Source organism: Barbus barbus, assembly GCF_936440315.1.
Source record: "Barbus barbus genome assembly, chromosome: 17".
Classification (NCBI taxonomy): domain Eukaryota; kingdom Metazoa; phylum Chordata; class Actinopteri; order Cypriniformes; family Cyprinidae; genus Barbus; species Barbus barbus.
This window is the reverse complement of record NC_136745.1, coordinates 15,259,100-15,278,587: the sequence shown is the minus strand read 5'-3', so window position 1 is coordinate 15,278,587 and position 19,488 is coordinate 15,259,100. Positions and strand designations below refer to the sequence as shown.

Genomic DNA, 19,488 nt, shown 5'->3' with positions numbered 1-19,488 from the left:
AAAGCATCGTAAGTACATCGTAGACCCATTGAAACCACGATCAATTTAGGCTTACGATGCTTTTGGGAAACGCAGCCCAGATCATTCCTAATATATATGACCGTCATTCATGACAGTCACCATTAAATTAAATTTCTCAGATGAAGAACAGCTCCGAGAAACTGGTAGACCAGTTTAAACCAAACCAATATCTGACTGTGACCAGTTCCATGATCACACTATAAAATAGGAGAACTGAAAGAGAAGGTTCTCTTGTCTTGTTATTACTTGAAAAATATAATGTTTTATCGTAATAAATAACGTTTAGGCAGGCCTAGATTGTAATGGCGCTCTTTGGGCTTGACATTAATTTACAGTTCACGGGATAATTCTAAACTACTTTATATTGAAGCAGATAGCCTACACATAATATTGCCATATCAAAATCTGAGACTAATAGAAAGAGAGGGGGGGAAAAAATAATCTGACAGACGTTCAAACGCAATGTGTAAACATGAGTAGGCTACTACACTACAGTCAGCCGCGTGGTCGTGAATATGCATCGCCTGGATGAATATTCATGAGCTGGACAGGTGGAGGATGGAGCTGCTACGGTTTGGTGGTGTGAGTGGATTCCAGCGAAGTTCCTCGTGTGGCATCAAGGCATCAGCTAACAACACGCTTCGGGACCGTACCTGTTGCTGGCCTTATCTCAGAAAGTAGCATGCATTTCTTTTGTCAAATTGTGACATTTTTCCAGTTCATCGGGAAAGAAACAGCAACTAACCTTTCTTACTAGTTATATCTTGAGGATTTTGCCTGCTTGGTAGTATACGAGTATTCTAGTATTTCTGTGGACTGAGATGAGATGAGGTCCTGGCATGGCAAACTTTTCTTCTTCGCGGGTGTTGTATGTGTGTTGATGTTAACCTCCTGGCACACATCAAAGTCAGGTGAGCATGATCAGCCTGTGAGGATGGCCTATGAAATATTTGGATTGTTTTTTTTTTTTCGGAATTTGCATTTATTAACAGTTTTCTTGTGTTTAATGTTTGACTATGTACTGTAGTTTATGTACTGACATTTTGGACTTGGAGTTGAGAGATGAATTTTTGAGAGATTCTATGACATGCCATGTTTAGTTAGTTAGATTGTTCTTTAGTTAGTCCTCAATCAGTTGTCAACCTGTCAGACGTGCAATACCACCTTCCTGTACTCCGAACAAACCAGTATTGCAGGAATGCTTTCCATTTGTGTGACCCTGGACCACAAAACCAGTCTTAAGTAGCGCAGGTATATTTGTAATAGTCAACAATACATTGTTTGGGTCAAAATTATTTATTTTATGCCAAAAATCATTAGGATATTAAGTAAAGATCATGTTCCATGAAGATATTTTGTGCATTTCTAGTTCTTAGTAATGCATTTTACTAATAGAAAAGTTAAGTTTAGATATATTTACGGTAGAAAATTGACAAAATATCTTAATGTAACATGATCTATATTATATTGTATTATAAAGGTAATATGATTGACAAAACCTGTTTCAGTGTAGGAATTAGAAGAAATCCTAAACCAAACAACAACGAAATGCATCATGGCAAAGAAGAACTTTAGCAGCTTATCAACAGAGATGAGTATATACCATCTCGCTGCATCTATTCAACATTACAAAACTTCCTAAAACACTACAAGCCTCCTTAAAATTATATGACGGGTTTGCAATTAAACATGATGATTGATATAAATTGCACACAATGGAAATGTGCATAAGTTCCTCTAGGAACCATGATTTTCCTTTTTTTCAAACTAATTATTTTTAGAACTAATTATTGTCTGTGGTGATCAACCTTATGCCACAAATGCTGTTGCAAGGCTTAACTTAACTTGTCTTCAGCCCTGAAACCTCCCTTTAATTAACATCAAGTGATGACTGGCACTCTGTGTATCAGATAATTTGCCATCACAGCTGCATTTGGTCTATGAGAGCTTACTGCGGGCAGAACAACGAGGGGAGGTCTTAACACAAGAGCTGCTTAAAGTGCTTGGTCAGCTTCAAAACCGCAGCATTGCTCCATCGAATCTCACAATCGTCAACTCCTCAGGTGAGTCCAAGCACATTTCTTGCTGTAATATTCGTGTCTGTACAGTTATTCAGTATTTTAACTCCTATTTTAGCTTTATTAGAAGAGAAGGTCCTTCGGCGCGTGTTGCCTTTGCAGCCTAATGCGCACATCTACTTGCCTCACCTGAAGGAGCATGTGGACAGTCTGAAACCCATCGTTCATCTGGGGCAGCGACGCACTGGAGGTCTATCTCTCATTATCATTTTTTGTGATTGTATTGTTACAGTGATTGCAATGTAGCAATTTAATTTGATTGAAACATACTTGTCATAAGTAATATTGATGTCTTACTGTGTTAAACTTCTGTTAAGGAAAAAAACAAGTGTGTCTTTGCATAAGAGGCTAAGATCTAAATCTCCGATCCACAAAATGTAACCACAAGCAAAGATATCATTGTAATATTTGCATACTGAATTCTGATTGGCCTTCTTTTCTATACCTCTTTGCATACTACATTTTGCTCTTTTCTTTCATGTGTCTCTTAAATCAGCTATAGCTGCTGTTACACTGCAAATATTGTTTATGCATTGTTCAATTGCCTGCTGAGTGTTATGAAAGCAGCAAAGCATCACAGTTGCAGCTTTTTATTTGAAAGCCTAATTAGCCCTTAAACTTTTCGCTGAAACATTAGCACTATTCTTTTTCCAGCAAATTGAACATGATGTATTGTAATATGATGTTTTATTTAATTATTGAACATATAATGTTTATTTTTCTTTGTCAGTTTTATAGTTTCTAATAGCTTTACACATACACTGCCCTCCATAAGTATTGGAACAGTAAAGACAAAATTGCTCTGTTGGCTGTGGAGTCAAGACATTTACAAATATGATTAAAAGATGAATATGAGGCAAAACTACAGAATGTCACATTTTATTATTGGGTGATTCAACACTTAGATGTTTTACCAGCTAAGAAGTTCAGCAATTTTAGAGTTTCATCCCTCTATCTGATGTGAGCATAAGTATTGGGACAGTTGCCTCACAGGTCTTTCTAAGTGATCAGCTGTGTCCTGTTGCATTAATTCTTCAGATATTAAAATCAGGGAATGTGTCGTATCAGTTATATCCATTACTTCTGTATTCTGAATCTTGCATTCGATGATGACACACACAAACCAGGATGAAGATGAGGGAGCTGACTTTGATAGAAAAGCAATCAAATTGGATGCTAAAAGAAAAGAGGAAGTCAGTTAGAGCTATAGCAAATACAAAGGGCATGGAGAAAATCAAGAGTTTGGAAACCTCCAGCGACACCAGCAACCAACAACGACCTGATCGGCTGAGAAAACAACAGTAGTTGATGACAGACAAATCATAAAAGCTTTGAAAATGAATCCTAAAAGACGTGTCTGTAAAATAAATCACCAACAACTTCCAGAAAGCCGGGGTGATGCTCTGACAATCTACTGTCCTCAGGAGACTTTGACACAGAATTACAGATGCTACACAGCAAGATGCAAACCTCTGACCAGCACCAAAAACAGAAAGGCAAGATTAGAGTTTGCAAAAAAGCACAAAGGTGAGCCAGAAGAGTTTTGGAACTGTGTTTATGAACCGATGAGACAAAGATGAACCTTTATCTAAATGATGGGAAAGAAAAAATGTGGAGAAAAAAAGGGAACTGCAAATGATCCCAAGCATACAGCCTCATCTGTAAAGCATGGTGGAGGTGTTGTCATGGCATGGGCATGCATGGCTGTCTCTGGAACAGGCCCTCTCAACTTTACTGATGACTTAATGTATGATGACAGTAGCAGAATGAATTTGGAAGGGTACAAAACCATCTTGTCTACCAATATTCAAGAAAATACCACCAGATTCATTGGGAAGTGCTTCATATTGTATCAGGACAATGACCCAAAACACCCTGCCAGTTCAGTCAAGGAATTTACATTAGGACAAAGAAAAGGAAAGTCTTAGATTGCCCAAGTCAATCTCCAGATTTAAATCTAATTGAACATGAATTTCACCAGCTGAAGAGGAGAGTAAAGGCAGAAACTCCCCAAAACAAGCAACAATTGGAATTGGCTGCATTAAAGGCTGGGAAAAGTATTTCAAAGGATGAGACCAAGAGTCTGGTGATGTCTATGGGTCACAGAATCACTGCTGTGATTGTGCGCAAGGGATCTGCAACTAAATAATAGCTTTTAATCTTTTATATCTGCCTTATGTTCAACTGTCCCAATACTTATGCTCACATCAATGAGTGGGATGAACTCTAAAAGTGCTGTTCTTTTTATTTGGTAAAACATGTATGTGTTGAAACAGCTAATAATAAAATGTGACATTCTGTAGTTTTATCTCATATTCATCTTTTAATCATATTTGCAAATGTCTTGACTCCACAGCCAACAGAGCAATTTTGTCTTTACTGTTCCAATACTTATAGAGGGCACTGTACATAACCACCGTAATGCAGTCACCATAGGAAGACAAGCTGACACACGGTTTTAACTGTTTACGCAGTGTCTCTGGTGTTAGGAGTACCAACCGTGCACAGGCAGAAACAGAGTTATCTAGTGAACACACTCCAGTCTCTCCTATATGACCTTTCAACTGCCGAGAGGAAAGATATTGTCATTGTAGTCTTTGTTGCCGAGGTAACCATTTACTTGCTCTTTGTTCTCGTATATCTCTCCTAGCTTTATCTGCTTTATTGTAAGGTTGCATTAAACTTTATGGTTCTATATCAGTTCATTCCTTAATTCATTCCTGTCGAGCCATTTTATATTATGGGTTGCTAAGTCTGATTTTTAACCAGGGATTTTGATGGTGTTGTATACACAGAAAAGTTCCTACTTCCTAATGTTGTCACAGATTTTTGTTTACAATAAAGTAATGTAGGTGTCTTTTCTCTGGCTGTTCTGAACTAATGCAAATCTTTGGGCTCGTTTAATACAATTAGTTGTAAGCAAAAATGTCAAAACATGCATAATTGTTCTACTGATCTTGAACTTTTGCCCTGAAGGTGTGCAGATTCGTCTTTATTCCTGATTTTAAACTTTAATTCAATCAATGTACCCAAAAATTATTTAAAATATACACTACCGATGAAGTTTGGAATCCGTATGATTTGTTAATGTGATGTATTCCTGTGATTGCAAAGCTGAATTTCAGCAGCCATTACTCCAGTCTTCATTATCATTGATCCATCAGATATCTTTCAAAGATGCTGATTTGTTGCATATTAGAATTTTTTGCGATGCTTAATATTTTTGCAGAAATTGTTACAATTTTTGATGAAAAAAAACTACATCAGTTGTTTGAAATAGAAACTTTTAAATGTATTTACTGTCACTTGTAATCAATTGAATGCATCCATGCTTAAAGTATTAATTTCTTTTTTAAAAATCATACTGATCCCAAACTTTTGAACGATAGTGTTCTTTATTTTCATTGATAAGTATTTTCATTCTTCTCTTAGACAAATGCAACATTTGTGAATGCTGTTGTACAGAGTGTACAGACCAAGTGAGTGTTTTGTTATTTACTCATCTGCTTCATTAGAGATGTTTCGCTGTGCAATTAACACTGTATTTGACTCCGTGTAGTCTCCCAGATGCTGTCAGTTCCGGAGTGATAGAGGTGATCTCTCCATCTCCTCACTATTACCCAGACTTAAGTAACCTGAAGGAAACCTTTGGAGACCCCAAGGAGCGAGTCAGGTTAGAGATTCACCTCTTGTGCAAAAGAAACTTAAAATAGATGGTGTCTTAATTGTGAAGCATGTTTTACTGATCATAGATGGAGGACCAAGCAGAACCTTGACTACAGTTTCCTCATGCTGTATGCGCAGTCTAAGGGCACATACTATGTCCAGGTAATTCCAAAGACACTGTCATACAACTCATTGTTAGCTCTTTGTTGCGTTGCCTTTATCAGTCTGAGTCTGTGCATATGTGTTTCAGCTTGAGGATGATATTGTAGCAAAGCAAGGATTCTTTGAGTCCATGAAAAAATATATAGAGCAGGTGCTTTCCGAGGAGTGGCTTTTCCTGGAGTTTTCCCAGCTTGGATTCATTGGTTAGTGTATTGTCCTCTCTGTTCACTGATGCCCTGTCTTTTTCTAACCTCTTCTCTCCCACTATTTCTGTTTGATCAGTTGTTTCATTTGTCTGCTCTTATGTTATTTGTACACCTGGACCAGTTGTGCATTGTTAGTTGTGAATGCAAATGAATGGTCTTTATTTTTACAGTAGCGATGAGATATCTTTTATTTGTCAGTGTCAAGAAGGTCAGAAATAAAAAGGAAGGAAGGAAATATGAGCCCTGTTTGTTAAAAAAACAAACACGGCTTCTGCTAGCATTTTCTTATTTACATATTTGCCTTTTAAATAATTAAGTTCAGATCTTCTTGATTTATTCAAATAATCAACCAGGTTTTCTCAGAGTAGCATCAGATTTCAAGGAACATTGTCAGTGTCTCACAGCTCCCATAGATACTGTTTACTATGACCAAATCTATTTGTGTCCTAGCATGAAATTGAGTATATCGCTCATTTTTCATATTTTAGGCAAGCTTTTCCGCACATCAGATCTGCCAATGATTGTAGAGTTCTTCCTGATGTTTCACAAGGACAAGCCAATTGATTGGCTGCTCGATCACATCCTGTGGGTTAAAGTGTGTAACCCAGAGAAAGATTTAGTAAGTTTGAATATAATATTTACTTATTTTTGTTAGTTTTTTTGGTTTATTTATTTATTTGTGAGATTGATGTAAGACATTTCATTGTTTATTGTTATAATTCATTGCACTTAGAAACACTGCAATAGTGAGAAGGCCCGATTGAAGAGAGCTTACAAACCTTCCCTGTTTCAGCATATCGGTTTGCATTCCTCACTGCCTGGTAAAATTCAAAACCTAAAGGTAATTCAAACTTCCTTTTCTGTGTATGAAGATTTTCATTTGTATATGTGCTAAAGGTCTTGTTTTAGTTAACAAAAACTGAAACCATAAAAACAATGTTACTTGAACTAAAAAACATAAACTGAAATAAAAATAAATAAAACACTTATAAATTAATAAAAATGAAAAAAAAAAAACATTAACTAAATTTAAAATGAAAAGGGGGAATAAAAGAATGAAAACCTATTCAAAATATGAATAAATCTATAATAGTATAATGCAAGATGAATGTCTTGTAGAATAGTGATCACCTAATTTCCCCAGCAGTACTATAGGTCTGTTGGGGTAGACAACAGCTTGTCTACATTGCAAACAGGACATTTGCATTGTTTATGTTAGCACATTCTATTTCCATAATGACTTACAAATTTGTAATAACACAACTCATGTAATTCATCTTTAAGGTGAAGTGCCTCATTTCTGGTGTGCTAATGGCACCAATTTTTTTTTTTTTTAATTATTCTTTTGCATTTACTTTTATCTATTTTGGGAAGTCATCCAACCAGTGAGTTACATGTAGTAAACTGGGCTATGAGGAAGGATTTTAATGTCCAAGATAATTACACAATCCACCTTTAACTACTACTGCCTTATCTGTATATTTCTGTACATATGTAACATATTGTAGGCACTGTATATCCTGTACCTCTGCTTATTGCACTTCTGGTTAGATGCTAACTGCATTTCGTTGCCCTGTACCTTACATGTGCAATGACAATAAAGTTGAATCTAATCTAATCTAATTTTAAAGCAACAGTCCCATTAAAAGTGCTGCAAAACAAAGTTCCCAATGTGTCCAGAAAAAAAAATTGAAAGCTAGCTAGTTTTTGTCAGGTATTGCAACAGAACCAAAATGCAGAACATCCAAACTGTACTCAAACTTTAAAAAAAAAAAAATAACATAAAAACCACCAAACACATTCTCAAGACAGAAGAGCACACAGCAAATGAATATAAACATAAGCGTGTGCTCTACAGAAAACAAGACCCAAGACAGACGAAAGTGCCCGGAGCCTGAATGTCAGGATCCCAGGACTGAAACCAAAGTAGACAGGATTGTCCGAATCCAGTTACCAAGCCCCAAACACAATACATATACAAAAGAATGCAGGGCCCGGAGAACAATCCTTGAACTTTTACACTCACACAAGGACAATACAACACAGGGTCCTGTCACTAAATCAACAGCCAGACCAGCCGAAGTGACAGGACTCTCACAGTTTTCTTGTGCACTTCTCATGATGCCTATGTAGAGTGTTCCAAATCACTCACTATTAGGTTCTATTTCAGTTAGAAATGTGTGTAGACAATATACAGCAAGTCGAGCAAGGTTTTGGAATTGCACTTATGTGTATGTCTGTGTCTTAATGTGATTACAGGATAAAGACTTTGGAAATCAAGTGTTGTTCAAAGGCCACTATAACCCACCAGCAGAACTCCGCAGCAGTCTGGAGAAATATCAGTCTCACACTCTGGAGAGAGCTTACAACGGAGAAGATTTCTTCTGGGGCCTCACTCCTAAAGGAGGAGATTACATCCTCATTTCTTTTACCACACCTCAAGCTGTCAAAGGGTGAGAAACCAGTACAGGACATTAATTTGAGTACACAAAGTGTAACAGGCAATCTTGCTAAAGTTCTAGCTTGTATATCCAGTTTGTGTATCAACAGAAAATGAAAATTCAGTCATTTATTTTGTCATTCCAAAGCTGAGACTTTTTCTTTTGCAGAACTCAAAAGTATATTTTGAAAAGTGTTACCATTTTTATTCAGTGTCAAGTCCAGTGTTGTTTAAAGGGGTGGTTGACTGTTTTTTTTTTTTTTTCTAGGCTTGATTGTGTTTATGGGGTGCAGTCAAACGTGTTCATGATTAGTTTTTTAAAAAATGCATTCTTTTTCACATAATTTACCTTTATTCCACACCTCTCTGTCCCTTCTCTGATAAACGCCCCGATTATTTCCTGGTTTTATGAAGCCCCTCCCTACGTGATGGGCTCTGATTGGTTAGCTGGTCCAGTGTGTTGTGATTCGCTAAACTGCCTCTACTGCGCGTCTGAACGTCCCGCCCCTCAGCTCAGCGGCATGTGCTCCGGTTGTATTGTAAACAATGGCGTCATCTATATTGCTTATAAATTTGAGCCCGAATGAGACTCGGAGGATATATATTGAAGAGGTTCGCTCAGAACCTGTGCAAGCACGGCTTTTAATGGTATGGGGTTTTTTTTGTTGTTGTTGGATCTTACTTTTAGATGAACTGTTATTTGTAAGTGCTGCTGCTTCTGTTAGCTTTTATTTTTTAACAGTTTTATTTTTTAGCGGTTGAACTAGGTATTGCAGTCAAAATTCAAAATATTGGAGAGGGTTTTTTTTCCACCCGGCCTCCTCCTCAGACTTGATGCACACGAAGGTTGCCAGATTAACGACACCAACAGAAACGAGCGCACATGATGATAAATGAAATTAAATGCGCTGTGTTTTCCGCCAACTTGCAACCTGGCATGCCGAAATACAATTGGGTAAACTGGCAGTAGGCGGGTTTCACAAACCAAAACACAGACCGACATTCCGGACTGGAATGCACATATTCAAAGGAGAATAACTGACTGTAGCATTGTTTTTCAGATAAACAAGTATGTTAACTTAGCATGTTTCTTAAATATCTGCAAACAAATGATGGTATTTTTATGCTTTAGTAGAGTCAAAAACTTACATACAGCACCTTTAATACCTTTAATTTTGTAAGTCGCTTTGGACAAAAGCGTCTGCTAAATGACGTTAGTAAGTAAAGTAATACAACACGGCAACCGCACGCACGTCCATGTATAACGCTTCTTATATCTATGTGAAAATAAGTGTATAATTGGAACAGTTTGTTGTAGCTGATCTGAATGAGAGAGAGAGAGAGGGATGCAGAGTGTGTGTAGAGCAGGGAGATGCGAGGAACAGTATTAAGAACTGCTGCTTTAGAACATTGATTTTGAAACTTGTGCATCCATTAGAATCGTTAGAAGACAGAATCGCGATTCATATATGAATAGATTTTTACCTGCACCCCTAGTTTTCTCTTCCTCTTCTCTGAAGCAGCGCAGCATGGCCTCGGCCTCTTTGCTGCTTGTTCCCGGGGGTAGGGTTTATCTGGGTGCGTGACGTATCGGACGCGGGAAGTAACTCGTTGTAGTCCCTTACCAGTTGTTTTTGTAGGCATTAAACTGACAGAATTTTAAAAGACAATATCTCCGTTTGCATTGAACTTTCAGCGTCGTAACTTTGCAGATATTGTTTATGGTCAAACAGCAACATTACACACTAACGTTAAAAAAGTGAAATCGCAATAAACCACCCCTTTAAAATCTTTGTGCTCTGCAAAAAGTCACACAGGCATATTTTGGGTAACATATCCCTTTATCTGTGGAGGTAAACTCGATATGGCTTGATATGCTTAAGGGAGTCTGTCTTTCAGCAGCCACGGCTTATAGTGTGCATTGTAAATACAGTATGTCCTTACGTGGATATATAAATAAAAGTAAAAACCCAATGGCAGTGTAAATGTACCCAGCTGTCTGCTTGTGCGCTCTTATATTAAAGTGAGTTTGCCCTGCTGAAAGAATGTGAACCAATGGCTTTTGTTTCAGTTCCTCTGAGCAGGATATTTTATACTGGCCATGTTTGTTTAGGAGCTGAATACATGGTGACGGCAATCTTTCCAAATTCCCTTTAAGCACACACATAGGAGTTAATTTCCATTTTACAGCTTCCCAAAAACTAAGTTAAGCTCTAAATGTGGTTAGTTGACATTTGAGGAAGGTCTTGTAAAGAAATATGAACTTTCTCAGTACCATCTTCGTGAAATTGTAGGTAATGGGTGCATATGTCCCTTGAAAGAGTGATGTAATGAGCCCAGAGAAATCTGACTCTTTGACTTAAGCAAATTCCACTGATGCTACAAAAACAATGGATTGTTTAAGCTACATGCGTAACTTACAAAACCACCTATTCATGTTGTAATTTGTAAGTCTATCAACCGCATCTGTGGCATTAGAAACATTTCAAGTCAGATAACAAAAACAATGTGTTGACACCCCTGTTGAAAAAAACTGCATATGCTGGTTCGGTATGTTTTGAAGCATGGCTGCTGGTTTAAGCTGGTCATAAGATGGTTTTAGCTGGTTCTTAGCTGGTCATGTGTTGGTCCTAAGCTGGTCCTACACTGCAAAAAATGGTTTATCTTACTTAGTATTTTTTTACAAAGTATCTAAATATTCTTAAATCGAGATACTTTTACTAGATAAACACAATGACATTTTTCCAGGGGGAAAAAACTAAATTAAGTCAATTTTGCTTAAAACAAGTAAAATTATCTGCCAGTGGGGTAAGTAAAATATTCTTAAAACAAGGTTATTTTACTTGCCCCACTGGCAGATAATTTTACTGCATATGCTGGATTTTTCAACAGAGACATGTGTGGACATGCAGTGAAACTTCTATTGACTGATTTAATGTTTTTATATTTTTGTTCCACTAACTGCTAGGTACTTTTTTCGATCTGGCAATATTGAGACAAATGGTGACCGGTTTTACAACACAACAGTGGAGGTGCTCCCTAATAATGTAAGTGTCATGCCAAAAGTGTTTGAAAATTCATAGCGCTCAAAAGTGACAGATCTACTTTCAGCAAATCAAGAGCAACAATAAAAAAGAAAAGGTCTATATACACTACTGTTCAAAAGTTTGAGCAGAATGATTTTGTATTGTTTTTGAATGAAGTTTGCTTACCAAAGCTGCATTCTTCTAAAATACAGTAATAGTGAGAAATGTATTACATTTAAAATAAACTGTATTTCAGCAGCCATTACTCCAGTCTTCAGCATCCAGAACCTTCTGAAATGCTGATTTGGTGCTCAAACAATTCATAACATATAATTATCAGTGTTCAAAACAGCGATCAGCTGTACCAAAACTGAGATGCTATATTTTTAGGATTCTTTGATTAAAAAGAACAGCTCCGTACACACATTTTCAAATAAATGTTGTTTTATCACTTTTGATCAATTACTGAATCCTTTTTGAACAAAAGTGTTAAACACTCTTACTGACTCTGACGTTTGAATGGTAGTGTAAACCTTTGAAGACAGACCATGAAGTTCTGTTGAAGAATCAGTAAAAAAAATTCCAGTTGAAGGACTACACTACCCATGAAACCTGAAGAGAACGATCAACCAATCAGAGAATCACAACAAATCAGGGAGAAAGAGCTCAGTATTGACCGCTCTCCTATGAAACATTGTAAATGACGTAATTGAGTCTCCCTACTTAATACACTCACTAATAGTTTTGTATTGTGTCGATATCTTTTATTTGATTACGGCATTTGTTATGATTTATGGGACTGTAATTAATTCTCTCATAAAATATAAATACACAATCTTTAAGTTCACTTTTTTTTTATTGTTGTTCATCCCAAAACTGGTTGGTTTGCTTCATGACTCTTTAATTTTTGTTTGTTTTTTTTTTTAATCCCTTAAGTGCTTTAATGTCTTAAATACTTGAAATCCCTTAAATACTTCCAGATCCAAAGCTGCCTGAAAAATGGACGGATTCAGTTTGTCAATATTTTGGAATTATCATAGCTTTAGACCTTGCATTGTATCTTAGAACATATGTGACTACACCCAAGTGTACATTTGTATTCATTTGCTTGTCATGATGGGGCCTTGCTCCTGTGCATGCTAGCCATGTAAACACTTCTAAGACAACAGAAAACTGACACCCAAAACCAAATTTGTGTTCTTTGCAGCCTTTGAGATCGTGTTTGTTCAAACCTTACCTCAAACTTGTTAGACGAGTATTTTTGTACATACTTCCTGATATGTCTATTTTTATTTTTTTTTCATTTGCATTGAAGTATAAATTGTTGACCGGTACATGTCTGTGTTTTCCAGAACTCTGTGAAAGAGATGGTCATTAGAGGAGAATTAGCCTGCTGTAAACCCTTATCCGATGGCTTTGTTCAGATAGGTACTCAACCATCATTAATTTCCTGTTTCTTGTCTTTCCTTTTGTCACTGTTGTAAGATTTTGCATAAATACATATAGATGAAGTGCAATCATTTGTTTGTCAGTGAACTAAGAATTTTAAGTACTGCAAGTGATATTTTGATACATCATAAAAAACTATGTGGTGATATTAGTTAATATGAGTTGTTGTAAAACTAGCTGTGACAATCATGATAATTACAGGAAACTCTAAAAAGAGATGGCCAGTGTGGCTTGTGAACACGTGTCTGTTTACATTAGTTTTAGGTTTGGGTATCAAAAACCGGTTCAGAATTGGTTCTGTTTTTTCCATTAAAGAGCTGAATGATATTAGTGATGTCGGTTTCATTAACAGTTCTTGAATGGCTGCATTTTTTTCCCACTAGTGTGGAGCACTGAGTGTAGTGAAACTATGCAGCATGCTGCTTGAAACAGTACTGAATCTATAGCACCTGGCAAAAGAAAGGGTTTTGTTTTTTTCATTGTGACATGTGCTTTCATTTGAGCTGGTCACTAAGACTTCTGACTTGTGAAATTGTTCTAAAGTTTCTCTCATTTGCTTAATTAGTGTGGTTCTCACTCCCTGAAGCTCAAGTCATTACTTGTTTACACGTTTACACGAACATTACATGTTTACACAAACAAAAAACTTTCAATTTGTGTACTGTACCATTCAAGAAGAATGGATGAAAAATGGAAGAAATGATTCTTTTATTCAGCAGGTATGCATTCAATTGATCAAAAGTGGCAGTTACAAAAGAAATACAAGTGTATTTCAAATAAATGCAGTTGCAGTCTTTTGGATCTCTATTAATCAAATAAAAAAAAGAATCAATTCAGTTTCAACAAAAATATTTAGTAGTACTGTTTTCAACATTGATGATAATAAGAAATGATTCCTAAACACCAAATCAGTATTTTAAAATGATTTCCAAACTATCATTGACTGAGGACTTGAGTAATGGCTGCTGAAAATCCAGCTTTTCCATCATAGAAATAAATTATATTTTAAAATATTATAATTGTAATGATGTTTCACAATATTACTGCTTTTATTGTGATTTTTAATCAAATTGAGAATGAGAGACAGTTTTATTCTTTAAAAAGGCTGTATAGGACTTGTTATTGGAAGAAACGGAAATCTAAACTTTATTACAATTTATTAAGAGTCAGGAAATCTAGCTGATTTTAGAATCAACCACTAAAATGTTTTTTCATGACAACTCCGTAATAAACATGCGTTACTGATTTGTGGATCTAATTTAATGGCGCATCAACCATGACATTGTATTTTATGGATGTTGATGATCAAACAAGGTTATCAGACTCTGAGCAAGTGTGCATATCTGTAATACACACACTTGCTTTGTTTTCATCCCTTTGGGCAAACTGCTGTAAGAAACATGAGCTCAAGTGTGGTTATGTAAAAATGTGAGCATGCTTGGCCATTGTCTGAAACCAGGATGTGTGAGAGTGTGAAAACCAGCATTAAAATGTGGTTTAAAGCACCTGTCATGCAATCTGTCGATTAAAAGAGGTCATGTGGTTTCTGTTTAATTTGATGTCAAAAATGCCTGTTTTCTTAGGTTCTTTCAAGAATGGAGTGGCTGAGGGAGAAGTGGATGGAGCATTAGGAGAAATAGCAGCCATGCGACTCTTGGTTCATTCTGATTCTGGTGTCTGGGTCCTTCTCAGTGAGGTGAGCCACATTCATAGCATCTATAAATAACCCTTAGAAACAGGCCTCACCTAATTGGGAAGTTCTTGAGCTAACAGTCACTTAATTCAGCCATGCTGACATGAGTTAGCTGTAACTCACAGAAATGCAATGAAGATATAAAAAAACACACCCAACCCAGTTTTGTTGACATCTCCAGGGAAATACAGAAAGCAAGAGTGGTTACTTAGCACATTTGTGAAGTGTTTCGCAACGCAAGTAAACACAGTAAATCAAATGAAAGTAAAACCAGTAAAGCACTCGTAGGGCTTGTTAGGGTGTTTTAGCATTCACCAGGTAATCTTGTAAAGCAGTTTCCTCCATGTGAAACATTATCTTACGGTTTCATTTCGTTATAAATCAAATCAGTCAAAATACTGGTTTCATTGCAGTAGATTGTCACTGTCAGGAACACTTTGTCAGACATAGCCTCTAAACATTTCTTGTTGCCCACAATATTGTTCTTTTTATTAAGGATTTACAAAAAAAAAATATCCAGAAAACTTTAATCTTTTATTTTATTGACCATTCAGTGCTTGATAAGTCACTTTTCAGTTTCAACACATTTCTTGCCTTTTATATGCCTTTATACAGAAACATGAATTAGGTCTTTAAGAGTTAGTCCAATTTTTGGACTAATTTAGTTAGTCCTTTTTGTTTTATTTCTTAAATCTGTTAATTTAACTTTTTATTATTAAATTCATAAATGATAGCAGTGCAGGTAAATTGACAAAAATGGCAACTGTTTATTTTAACATTACTGTTTTTACTTAAATGTGTAATTTAGAAAATAATTTGTTTCCTACTTTTTTAGTTAGGAGATCAACCCAGCAATGCTTAAAAATGAAAAGGCCAAGTGTATCTGTCATCAGAGATATCTAGTTTGAATATGTTTAGCAAAATCCTTGGAAATTCATTCACGAGGCTATTTCAGTAGATGCCATTAAGTTACCCTCACTATGTTTTCCAATGTAGTCACAGTCAGTCACCAATAACTATAAAAATATCAGTCTTGTTTGTCTATAAATGGAACAGCCTTGTTGTGAATCCTCTAACCCACTGATAGTTTTCAATAGTCTTGTTTGCAGCTGTGACACAGTATCTAAGGTTTGCTTAAAAGTCACGTCTCTTTCTCTGACAGATATTAATTAAAGTTTGATGAGCTTGAGGAGAGAGGAGAAATTTGATCCACTTTGTAACATGCAGTACCTCCTGCTGTGGACAACAGCGCATGCTGCTGGTCTGGAAAGGACTGTCATTGCTGTGCCATCTTGAGGTGCAACATAATACTGAATTACAGGATGTTTCCTCATCAAAGAGAGAGCAAAAAAAAGTGTTTACACTGTTGTTATTGTGGCCCGTGAATTTTTTTTCTAAATTATTTTATTTAAATTATTGTTCTGTGTTGCAAAAAAAGGACCACACATACGGGATTTGACAATGTTTCATATACTCAATTATTGAAATATTTGACTTTGTCAATAAATCAATAAATGCCAGTAATACCAACTTACAACTTATCATGGCATCATTGTTCTTTTCTGCTCATATCATATTCTATTTTTATTTATTTATCCATAGCATTATCAAGTGGAATTGCAAAATTAATTTTAATAATTTAAAAAGAACCCTCCTCATCTTTCATTGGTCAGATAAACAGATAATCCTGCCCAGTGTTACTGTATAAGACCTGATTACACTACTAAGAACATCAACCTGCCTATGAATCAAGCCAGAAATGTTTAACATAAAAATGTACACATTTCAGCTTTAATTCGGGGTTTGCTTCCTCTTACTGCATGTTTAAACACTAGTTGATTTGTCCTTCCGAACACCTTTGGTAACCCTGTGAAAGAGGGAGACACACATTCAGATGCAGATTCACAATTTAAAGCAAGGGTGGAGGAGAAAAAGGCCACGCTACTCTGAGACTCAGTTCCTCACTCCTCTGACGAGAGCAATCCTCCAAACTCAGGTGGAATATGTGTAGATTTGATTCCCAGGTGAAGTGAGGTGACTGAACGAGAAGCAAACCACCACAGGGGCCTAAAGACTGACTCGCAGCACAGCAAATTATATTTGTTTTAATTAAAACGGGCATTTTCAAATGCCACACAATGGTAAGATTCTACACATTCAAACACAACAAATACATTGAGATATTCAGGGGCACAGATGTGACGCATGCCAGAAAACTCCCTTCTGTTGATAAAACCAAGGAAAGCGTCTAAATTTCATTCCCTGATCAGAATAGCCTGAAAATATTTTCTCTCAACTTGAGTATAATGAGTGCTGATACAGACAAACAGCTCAGCGGGAGAGAGCAACTGTCATGGCATCACAGCCGTACCCTCATGTAGAAAGCAAAAATATGAAATAAATACAAATACAAAATGCATATTACATTTTTAATCAATTATCAATTTGTTTAGTGAGACAAAACTATTTTAAATATTATAAATAATATTAATATCATACCCTCTCTGAACATAAAAAACTACAAAAAACAGTCTTAGTTTAACACCTTAATATCTTTATAAAATGATTTAGAATGTAATATGTTTAACAAAGTTGTTAAAGAACATCAATACTGATAAAATAAATGTAAACATTTATCATTTTAGTGGCATAAGGATCAAATGAATCTTATTGGAAAGTTTAAATGAGCTGATATGGCAAGGGTTTATCTGCGTGGGGTTGCCGTCTACACAAGGGATTCTGGGAGAGAGGATGCCTCTTACTTTCGTTTGCTCTTGGAGTCAGTGGTCTGAAACACGCTAGATGCCGACATGAGGTTCTCAATGTACTGCCCAAGAACCTGATTCTCTGATTTTAATTTCAGATTTTCTTCTTTTACTGCGTCCACCCGAGCTGAGAGATCTATCAAAACGAGAAAGAGAAAGACAGAAATGAATGCTTGTTATATAATATAATAAAAGGTTAAAGAACCCAGCATTTAGTTAACATTATGTGACAAACCATTCAGTGAGGGTTACTTACCTTCAAGAGTATTCTGTAACTCAAGGACCTGGTTTATAAGTCTGGTCTTCTCCTCCAACTCCACCTGATTTTCTATGTCACCTGAAAGATGAATTTAGAATTACACACTTTGCAATCTCAGAGACACTGAAAGGTCCTTAAAGCTTACTATTAATAAAAAAGAAATGAATGACTAAAGATGGAAAAGGATTATGTTCAGATAAGACATTATGCATTTATTTTGGTATTGCCTTTTTGTTGTTGCCTGTTGATTGAACATAGCAAAAGGGTTAGCTATACTTGGCATTTAATTACCATGGAATTCAAATAAAATAATTTGAGGGTGATCATACACAAAATCTTTATTAAAATGTTATTTTAGTAGGAAAGGTATATATTCCTGAAATCAAGGATAATAATGATTTGAATTTATATGCATTTAAAAGATAATTTAAATATTATTATTTGTCAGAAAAAACTGTCAAGTGTTTAAACTGGTAAGGAGAAATGTTTAAAAAGAAACTGAATTTGTGAGTTTCTTTGAAGATTAATTATTTTTTACTTACTGAAGTAAATAAAGTGGATAAATTACCAAATATAGAATTATATATATATATATATATATAAACTATATAATATAATGAATATATATATGATTTATATTATAATTTTACCATTTATATTGCATTTATATATGCAAATGTAAATATGTATTTTTATAATATGTCATTTTTATAGTACGTATGTATCTGTATGCATATTTGTAGATTGCTAGTCTGTGTATGAATATGTAGTGTGTATATAAATTGTTTGTATATGTTGGGTTATTGATATTTGTTAAATAAAAATTTATGGAGACATTCTTTACAATGTAATGCTGTACATTACAAAATATTATGCATCTAAAACTTGCTTTTGGAAGGAAAAGGGGGGGGGGAATGTGTTGTTTAGTATGTTAAATAATGTATTTTTGAATCTATACTTATCAACTGTCAGTTTCAATTTGATCATATTTAACAATAACATTTAAAAGAAAACTCTGTAGATGTGCTGATTCCACCCAGTGTCTCACCATCCATGTCAGAGTTCATGGCGAAATACTCTTGTGTTTTGAAATGCAGGACTCTTGTGAACACCTCGGGATGAGGGCAAGGCCTGATGGAAACTGTAAAAACACAGAGGCTTTCATTCATAATGTGGACTCTTATCATTGGTGCTGCAATGCTAGGCGCTACATATTTGACTAAATAGCATGCGCATTGTAATTGTTCCAGTGCACTGTGGTTGTATAGCTTATGTGATTTAGTAAATGGCCTAAGTACGCAGAACAAAGCGCAAAATAGTTTCGTATTTGATCGTAAAACAGCTGCTAAGGTTAAGTTACTCAGTTTAAGTTAGCTGCCGTTAGCTGACACACAGCTGATGAGGTAAACAAACAATGCACTCCCAGCTGAAACACAGTTCATGTCCTTCGCTCTAAAGTATACACCTATAAATACTCAAAATAAAAATAAATTATGCAAATTACATCCAAACCTCTGCACTGTGAAAACCGGCAGAAGAGGTCCAGCACTACCTCAGCGACGTCTACTGTAGTCTGACGTCATGGATCATGCGTTAACCCTTTAGATCCCACAAAAGAAATGTATGTTTTGTTACACATTTAATTATATTCCTAAAATATTTTTACATTCACAAATGCAAATTTTTAAACTTTAAAAAAAAGTAAAATTACTTGAATATCTGA

At 35.7% G+C, this 19,488-nt stretch overlaps 2 protein-coding genes across 4 annotated transcripts; one reads left to right on the top strand and one right to left on the bottom strand.

Moving 5' to 3' along the window:
- Positions 1 to 610: 610 nt before the first annotated feature.
- Positions 611 to 17,127, top strand: LOC306883263 (alpha-1,3-mannosyl-glycoprotein 4-beta-N-acetylglucosaminyltransferase B-like). The gene is made up of 15 exons (XM_079438401.1): positions 611 to 932; positions 1,932 to 2,084; positions 2,158 to 2,289; positions 4,574 to 4,707; positions 5,532 to 5,578; positions 5,659 to 5,772; positions 5,852 to 5,927; positions 6,016 to 6,130; positions 6,622 to 6,752; positions 6,867 to 6,974; positions 8,393 to 8,586; positions 11,542 to 11,620; positions 12,952 to 13,027; positions 14,632 to 14,744; positions 15,904 to 17,127. Exons 1-15 carry the CDS (start codon positions 848 to 850, stop codon positions 15,919 to 15,921), a joined length of 1,575 nt encoding a protein of 524 aa, XP_079294527.1. The 5' UTR covers positions 611 to 847; the 3' UTR covers positions 15,922 to 17,127.
- Positions 15,211 to 19,357, bottom strand: LOC306883264 (short coiled-coil protein B). Of its 3 annotated transcripts, XM_079438402.1 has the most exons (5): positions 19,278 to 19,357; positions 18,814 to 18,906; positions 17,763 to 17,843; positions 17,504 to 17,642; positions 15,211 to 16,608 (listed from the first exon to the last, which is right to left on the bottom strand). In XM_079438402.1, exons 2-5 carry the CDS (start codon positions 18,830 to 18,832, stop codon positions 16,566 to 16,568), a joined length of 282 nt encoding a protein of 93 aa, XP_079294528.1. In that variant the 5' UTR covers positions 18,833 to 18,906; positions 19,278 to 19,357; the 3' UTR covers positions 15,211 to 16,565. The 3 variants fall into 3 exon arrangements, with proteins under 3 accessions (XP_079294528.1, XP_079294530.1, XP_079294529.1); XM_079438404.1 differs by lacking the exon at positions 15,211 to 16,608 and having other exon boundaries at positions 16,831 to 17,642; positions 19,270 to 19,343; XM_079438403.1 differs by lacking the exon at positions 15,211 to 16,608 and having other exon boundaries at positions 16,831 to 17,642; positions 19,278 to 19,334.
- Between the last annotated feature and the right edge of the window lie 131 nt (positions 19,358 to 19,488).